The sequence below is a fragment of the Pan paniscus genome, chromosome 10 (assembly GCF_029289425.2).
Source record: "Pan paniscus chromosome 10, NHGRI_mPanPan1-v2.0_pri, whole genome shotgun sequence".
Taxonomy (NCBI): domain Eukaryota; kingdom Metazoa; phylum Chordata; class Mammalia; order Primates; family Hominidae; genus Pan; species Pan paniscus.
In genome coordinates this window covers 118,636,118-118,644,752 of record NC_073259.2, presented here as the reverse complement: position 1 = coordinate 118,644,752, position 8,635 = coordinate 118,636,118, and the positions used below count along the sequence as shown (strand labels likewise).

The following is an 8,635-nucleotide window of genomic DNA, read 5'->3' as shown; positions in this document are numbered from 1 at the left end:
AATATAAATGCCAAGTAGAGGATTCCGAGAGGCACTACCCCCTCTTCTGGGCACTCTCCAATTCTTGTGCCATTAAAAAAAAGGAAGGTGTGAATGCATTATTGTCATTACTATACCATTTATCCAGTAAATGAACATTTTCTGGGTTCTGTATATTTGACAAAATGCCACTACGTGAAGTCATTTCTTCCGTCCAATTTTGATGAAAGCTCTTAAAGACAGAAACATATAGAGAGTACTTGGCACACTGTGAACTGCAAAAGTGTTTAATGATGACAGTAATTAGGATAATGGAATAATATGTGTTGAGTTGATAGTTGGCAGCATTTTAAATATATTAAGAAAGCATAAAAAAGGACCATTTAAAAACGAGGTGGGAATCCCCAAAGTAACAATGGTCTTGTTAAAAGTGAACTGGAAAAAGACTGCTGTTTCTGAGAAATATATGTTTCAATCAAACTAAAAATTACTCTAAATTGGATTACTTGCCCCAAAGCTCATTTTCTGTTGTTTGTGAACCCCATTCACTCAATCATTCCTGTATTCAACAAACATGACTTTCTTTTATCATTTGTGGTTCTTATTCCATTACTCCTTCCTTTTTTTTTTTGTGAGATGGAGTCCAGCTCTGTCTCCCAGGCTGGAATGCAGTGGCGCTATCTCGGCTCACTGCAACCTCTGCCTCCCAGGTTCAAGCGATTCTCCTGTCTCAGCCTCCTGAGTAGCTGGCATTACAATCGTTTGTCACCAAGCCCAGCTAATTTTTTTTTGTATTTTCAGTAGAGACCATGTTGGCCAGGCTGGTGTTGAACTCCTGACCTCAAGTGATCTGCCCACCTCGGCCTTCCAAAGTGCTGGGATTACAGGTGTGAGCCACCACGCCCAGCCCATTATTCCTTCTTTTATTCCACAGACATTTACACACTCTCCTACTGTGTGCCAGGCATTGCTTTAGATTCTAATAATTGAGCAGCAAATGATCCTTGTCCTTGGGAAACTTAGAATCTAGTGAAATATTCATTCATTCACATATTTACTGTGTGCTCACGTGTTCTGGGGATACAGCAACAGAAAACACAGGACCCTCGGATAAACGAATTACATTCCAGAGGGTAGAAGCGAAAGCAAGGGCAAAGGTCTTGAGACAGCTGTGAGCATGGCTAGAGGCCAGTTAGCAAAAGGGACATGACACCATCTGTGTCCCCTCCCACTCTGATAGGGACACATAACATTTTCTCAATTTTTCCTAAAAGACTACAAAAAGTCTCTTCTTTCCAAACAGTTTGCCGCCCTAAATCCTTCCAGTATATTACTTGGGGAGGTGTCACTAGATCTGTGTACCTCTGTTTCTCATTATGTGACTCCATTCTGGTTTCTTGCAGGTTTTTGTTTAAAGGAATGGTGGCGTTATTTATTTAAAATAGGCTTTAAAAGATACGGTTAAAACAGGGTAGAAAACCCTCACGTGGCCCACCTGCAATTCCTACTAACTTAACATAGGTCCCGCGTCTGAGGAATCCCCCTAGGTCCTAAATCTTTGGCAGCCAAGTCAAAAGTGACTACGACTCCGGGACTATAATTCCCAGGAGACACTGCGTCCGCACCCTCTGCGCATGTTCAACCTTGGTGACTGCATAAGGCAGCGAGCCCAAGGGGCTGGGCTTGGGCCTGAGCGGTGAATCGGGGCGGGGCTAGGGGCAGGGCCAGGGAGGGGGCGGTGCTGCCGGCACCGCCCGGAACACGCTAGTGGAGCGGAAGATGGCGGCGGCGGCGGCCGCTGCAGCCGGGACTTCAGTTGGGCTGAGGCGGAGGAGCCGCCGCTTCTGACCTCGCTCTGGCTCCGGTGCGCGCGGCTGAGCGCGTGCGAGGCCCCGCGCGTCGGGCAGGGGCGGCGGCGGCCACTGCGCGCCGCCCTGAGGAGCGCCCCAGCGGCGGCGCGACTGCGGCTGAGGAGAGAGCCGGCTCCGGGCCTCCGCGTCCTCCTGCTCCCCCGGCCCCCCGCCTCCTCGGGGGGGCGGCGGCGGCGATGTTCTCGGTCCTCTCGTACGGGCGGCTGGTGGCCCGCGCCGTGCTCGGCGGCCTCTCGCAGACCGACCCCAGGGCCGGCGGCGGCGGCGGCGGCGACTACGGGCTGGTGACGGCCGGCTGCGGCTTCGGGAAGGACTTCCGTAAGGGCCTCCTCAAGAAGGGCGCGTGCTACGGGGACGACGCGTGCTTCGTGGCCCGGCACCGTTCCGCAGACGTGCTCGGTGAGTCCCCGACCCGGTTCCCTCGCCCCAGCCTCGGATCCGCCTCCCGGGGACTCCCCGCGCGGGGCTTCCCCAGTTCCTCCCGGCGGCGAAAGGAGCCAGAGCGCTCACATGGAGGGAGCGCTTACTATGCGCCAGGCGCCGTGCCAAGCGCTCCGAGGCGCGTTTTCCGCTTGAACGACCCCCATTTTAGAGAGGAGGAAACTAAGGCGCACAGCGGTCAAGTCGTGTGCTCAAGGTCACAACCCGAGAGTGTGACCGGTCTGTCCGAGTCCAGAGCCACACTCTCGGTCTGTCTCGGCCGTGCCAGCCCTGGGCGACCTCGTCCCCTCCCTGGGCGACACCTGCAGGCTCCTAACCTCGTTCTGGTTCCCTCTCCGCGTGCCCCGGGGATCCTTGCCTCTTCGCGTGCTCCCGACACCACAGCCCGGCCCAGGCTGCGGGATCGCCGGCAGACAGGCAGTCGTGAGCCCCCAGACAGCCCGGCCCTATTCTTTCGCCGCCTGGATGGTGACCAAATCTTCACCCTTTTCGGAGTGTGGCGGTGGGGGCTGCTGGCTTGGCGAAAAAACCCTCACAGCGTTTTCTCCCAAATTGATCTTGTCCACTTGCGGTCACTTGGGGGTTGGCAGAGTCTCCTTGATCCAAAATAGAATGGTCGAGCCTACTTGTAGATTGCAGCCGGTAAAGCTCTGAGAATTGGTCACAGCCTTTTCAGGCCACAGGTGCTCCCTGAGGCCTATTCCAGTTATGCCTTTTGGGGGTGGGAGACTACGGAGAGAGCTGGCAGAAAGGGCTAAATATAGTTCACAAGCAGTCAGAAACTTTACCATAATGTACGCCTTAGGAGATTTTGTGTATGCTATGGGATATTGTGCCGTTAAAACTCTTTGAATGAATAAAGCAATGCGCTCGCTTTGAAATTGAAGGACGTGTTGTCATTGAACTTGGGTTCAAATGTCACTTTGATTTCCCTTCCCAGGTGAGACTAAGTTTTTGGTTACTTTAAATTTCATATGCTGAGGCAGAGTTTGGCATTGGAACAAATGATTCTGTAACTTTTTTATGACAGTAATTATTTTTTAATCTGATCTCAGAATAATTGCCTAGTATCTTTGGTTCTACCACATGTAGTGTTTGTGAACATGGGACTGGAAAGGTTGTTCTCAGTTTAATTTATGAATGACCCCATTACCTGGGTTGAAGAAAAAGCATTTAATGTTTAGGCAACGCTATTGATATTAACATGAGAGGGAGACTTAGAAAGGTCCTGCAGCTTGCAGATTGAAATTGTACAAATCCACCCCGAAGTCAGCTGTCAGTGGCTGTCTTCCCTGATACATTTAGAAGTGCCTCACTCAATGAGCTTGTGACCTGTGCTGCGTTTTTTTTTTTTTCAGACGGAGTCTACCTCTGTCACTCAGGCTGGAGTGCAGTGGCGCAATCTTGGCTCACTGCAGCCTCCGCCTCCCCGGTTCAAGCGATTCTCCTGCTTCAGCCTCCCGAGTAGCTGGGATTATAGGCGCCCACCACCATGCCCAGCTAATTTTTGTATTTTTAGTAGAGATGGGGTTTCACTGTGTTGGCCAGGCCGGTCTCGAACTCCTGACCTCGTGATCGGCCTCGTGTTCGCCTCGGCCGCCCAAAGTGCTGGGATTACAAGTGTGAGCCTGGCCCCTGTGTTGCTTCTTAAAGTTGTGTTCATAACAGGGTAGGGGATAATGAGCCTCTAAGGTTCACCTCATAAATCTGTATGCTGGGCTGCGCGTGGTGGCTCACTCCTATAATCCCAGCACTTTGGGAGGCTGAGGCGGGTGGATCACGAGGTCAAGAGGTCAAGACCAGACTGACCAATATGGTGAAACCCAGTCTTTACTAAGAATACAAAAATTAGCCGGGCGTGATGGCGCATGCCTATAGTCCCAGCTACTCAACAGGCTGAGGCAGGAGAATCGCTTGAACCGGGGAGGTGGAGGCTTCAGTGAGCCAAGATCGTGCCACTGCACTCCAGACTGGGCGACAGAGCGAGACTCCGTCTCAAAAAAAAATAAAATAAAAAATCTGTATGCGACTTTTGTGAAAGATCCGTGACTTGATTGATGATTTGGGGAGTATTTAAATGTGTCAAATTCTATATGGAAGCTTGATTTTAAAATTTTGGAAGGCTAGACCGGGCGTGGTGGCTCACGCCTGTAATCCCAGCACTTTGGGAGGCGGAGGTGGGCGGATCACCTGAGGTTAGGAGTTCGAGACCAGCCTGGCCAACATGGCAAAACCCCGTCTCTACTAAAAAATACAAAAATTAGGCAGGTGTGGTGGCACACACCTGTAGTCCCAGCTACTAGCGAGGCTGAGGCAGGAGAATTGCTTGAACCTGGGAGATGGAGGTTGCGGTGAGCCGAGATCACACCACTGCACTCCAGCCTGGGTAACAGAGCAAGACTCCGTCTCAAAAAAAATACAATAAAATTTTGGAAGGCTACCTTCTTAATGGAGTGGGATATTTACAAGAATTGGGGGGATTTTGGTCAAACCCATTCTAAAAAAGTATAAACATAATTTCATGCCCTGACATCCTGGTGGAAATCCAGTGAACTTTGATGCTCAGCTTTGCCACTTAGTAGCTCTGTGATTTGTGGTCTTGGGCAGAGCCTCTCTTGAGTCTCCTTTGGTTTATCTGGACTAGGGGATAAAGGGAATGGACGATCTGACCCTTAGTGACTACAGCTTCTGACCATCATATCACATTTTCTTTTGTTCTTTTCTTTTTTTTTTTGGTGGGTGGGGGGTGCGAGTATGGAGTTTCGCTCTTGTTGCCCAGGCTGGAGTGCAATGGCGCCATCTCGGCTCACTGCAACCTCCGCCTCCCGGGTTTAAGTGATTCCCCTGCTTCAGCCACCTGAGCAGCTGGGATTACAGGCGCACGCCATCACGCCCGGCTAATTTTTGTATTTTTAGTACAAACGGGGTTTCATCATGTTGGCCAGGCTGTACTCGAACTCCTGACCTCAGGTGATCCACCAGCCTCGGCCTCCCAAACTGCTGGGATTACAGGCATGAACCACTGCGCCCAGCCCATATTTTCCTTTTGCTTTGAATAGATGGCACCCTTTGTTCTGCACCTCAAATGACAGGTGTCACGGGCACCTTCAGTAGATTCCTGTTTTGTATGTAGCACTAAACCAGTGGTTTTTAGCTTTCCTTGATTCACAACCCCTGAGGATCAGGACCCTGTGCACAGAGATAAAATTTTGCATGGGCTCTTAGGAACTTTGCTGACTCCATGACTCCTCTGATACCACCTGGAGGTCCATGCATAGGAATCAGATCAAGAACCCCAGCTCTGTACCCTTGAAGGGAATGCCAGCAGACACAGTCAGATAGTGGTAGCTGATGTGGCCAAAAGGTGGTTGTTAGCCATGTTTGACAAAGATCAAGCATGCACATATGCAAATGGTGGGGGATAGGGGCAGTGAAGGACAGGTTCTCCAGGACTGTCCTGTTGTGGAGGAGCTCTTCCGGACGGCAGTCTTGGAAGCCACCTGAAATAACTTCATGAGTTGGCCTCATTTGATCCTTGGCTGTCCTGAACCAGTTCATATGATGGTGACTTCTATTTTATTGATACCGTAAAAGGTGATGACTTTTTTTTTTTTTTTTTTTTTTTTTTTTTTTTTTGAGATAGAGTCTTGCTCTAACACCCAGGCTGGAGTGGAGTGGCACGATTTTGGCTCGCTGCAACCTCTGCCTCCCAGCTTCAAGCGATTCTTGTGCCTCAGCCTTCCGAGTAGCTGGGACTACAGGCATGTGCCACCTCACCCGGCTAATTGTTTGTATTTTTTTAGTAGAGATGAGGTTTCGCCACGTTGCCCAGGCTGGTGTCGAACTCCTGACCTCATGTCATCCACCTGCCTCAGCCTCCCAAAGTGCTAGGATTACAGGTGTGAGCCACAGTGTCTGGCTAAGGTGATGACTTTGAATGACTCTTTAATACTGCTGTCTACTCTAGAGGTTGGAGTTACAACCTGAATTACATTAAAAGGCTATGTTGAGTAATAACGTTACGTTGAACTTAAGTGCTTTTGAACCTTTTGGTTCTGTAGATAATTAATTTTCTTTGAATTGACACCATATTTATTACTGAGTATCCGTGTAACAGATTATTCACTGTGGTCATCTAGGACTCCTTGACTGGAATGAAAGCTGTTTCTTTCTTTTTATATGAGAAAGAGAAAGCTCTTTTGTTTCTTTAATTTAAAATTGATCTGTCCTATTAGTCATGCAGTGACTAATAGTGCTTGGTGCTTCACAACATTTTGTATAGTCCCCACTGTATTTCTTTTCGGAAAAACTGACTATGTTGGGTGTGGTGAGACATAGGAACCACTCCTATCATTCTCTAGAAAATTGTCAAAGGTGCTTTCTCTTTACTAGGTCCAACAGGAGTAAACCAGTACTAGCGGGAGCCGTGTACACTTTTCTTGTTCCTTCTTCCCTGTGGCTAATTCTGAGTTCTCTTATTACTCTATGTGGCATGGCTTCCTAGGTGCACAAAAATATGAGAACTGCATGTTGTAATACCTGGGCTTCCCACAGCCTTATGCTACTTAACAATAGAATCAAAGACTGTCGAGAATTGTAACACTTAGAAACCTTGGAGTCTAGTTTTTTTCACCTCACTGATGAGAAAACAGGCCTCCAGAGAGTCAGATGACTTCCCCAAGGTTACTCTACTAGTTATTGGTGGAACTGAGGCTGACACCTATCTCAGTCTCTCATCTGAGACTCCCTTTCCCAGCCCTGTCCCCGTTAGACCACTGGTCAAGTTTTCTTGATGATATATGTGAATTAAAAACCAGTCAGTCTCCTGATACTTTTGTGCTTCGAATGCTTTTCCTGGGTGTGTGTATGTGTGTATGTTTATAACTTCTTTATTCACTCTGACTCATAACTGATGTGCAACAAAAACTCCTCTGCATGCTAAACCACAGTTTAGAGAAACCACTTATTTTAAAAATGGCAGCCTGGTCTGTGCCATATAAATTTTGACCTCTGAATATTGAGTTGTAAAGTATTTATTATGAAACTGTGGGATGTTTATTTAAGCTTAGTTAAACTTGAAACCTAAAAGTGAAATTAAAATAATTTCATATCCCAGCCTTTGGATCTGATTTTGATCGTGGTCAGGATTTTGAAGTGTTTTTGTGAGTAATGTCAGTCTTAAAAGTAGTTGTCTTAAGGTATAAAGATCATATGAACAAAATTAAGATCTAAATTATATTTAGGAAGTGAATGGATGAGGTAGAATTTGGTGTTCTCAAACAGTCATGATCATTTTAATGTACTTATAGAACCTCTATTCTGAAAGTGAGTTGTCCTTTTAAAAAAGTAGTCACCTTCAGAGTGTGTGTGTGCACCCACTGACTTCAGTCTTTCAAGAAGTTCTTGTTGGAATTTTCCTCAGCTAGATTTCAAGCCATGTCAGGACACCAGTCTCATTATATTACCATAATTTTCTTTTCTTTTTTTTTAATTTTATTTTTTTTAAGTTCCAGGATACATGTGCAGGACATGCCATAATTTTCTTAAAGTCAGATTCCAGCATCATCTACCTGTTGATAGCAAATATGACCTTGAGTGAATTTTTTTTTTTTTTTTTTTTTTTTTTTTTGAGACAGAGTCTCGCCCTTGTGCCCAGGCTGGAGAGCAGTGGCGCGATCTTGGCTCACTGCAACCTCTGCCTCCTGGGTTCAAACAGTTCTTCTGCCTCAGCCTCCCAAGTAGCTGGGATTACAGGCACCCACCATTACACCTGGCCAATTTTTATATTTTTAGTAGAGACGGGGTTTCACCATGTTGGCCAGGCTAGTCTCGAACTCCTGACCTCAGGTGATCCACCTGCCTTGGCCTCCCAAAGTGCTGGGATTACAGGCGTGAACCACATGCCCAGCCCCTTGAGTGAATTTTTAAAAACTGATATGTATAATTCACATTCCATAGCATGTATCCTTTTAAAGTGTACAGTTCAGTAGTTTTTACATTCACAAAGTTGTACAGCCACTGCCACTATCTAGTTCCAGAATGTTTTTCATCACCCCCCAAGAAACCCCCTATCCATTAGCAGTCACTCCCCATCTCCCTGGCAACAGAAAGCAGATTCTGTCTGTGGATTTGTGTTTGAGACATTTCATACAAATGGATCGTGTAATATGTGGCCTTTTCCTTAGCATGTTTTCCCTTAGCATGTTTTCCCTTAGCATGTTTTCAGAGTTCATCCATGTTGGAGCATGTGTCAGTACTTCCGCCCTTTTTATGACTGAATAATGTTCCATTATATTTATATACCACATTTTGTTGATCCATTCATCTGTTGATGGCCATCGAGT

General features: G+C 47.2%; 1 protein-coding gene across 1 annotated transcript in view; it reads left to right on the top strand.

Moving 5' to 3' along the window:
- The first annotated feature begins 365 nt into the window (after positions 1-365).
- PPTC7 (protein phosphatase targeting COQ7) overlaps positions 366-8,635 on the top strand; it is a 50,245-nt gene continuing 41,975 nt past the window's right edge. Inside the window, exon 1 of the mRNA XM_034934473.3 lies at positions 366-2,249. Within this exon, the coding sequence (XP_034790364.1) occupies positions 2,027-2,249 (223 nt within the window). The 5' untranslated portion in view covers positions 366-2,026. The remainder of the gene's footprint in view (positions 2,250-8,635) is intronic.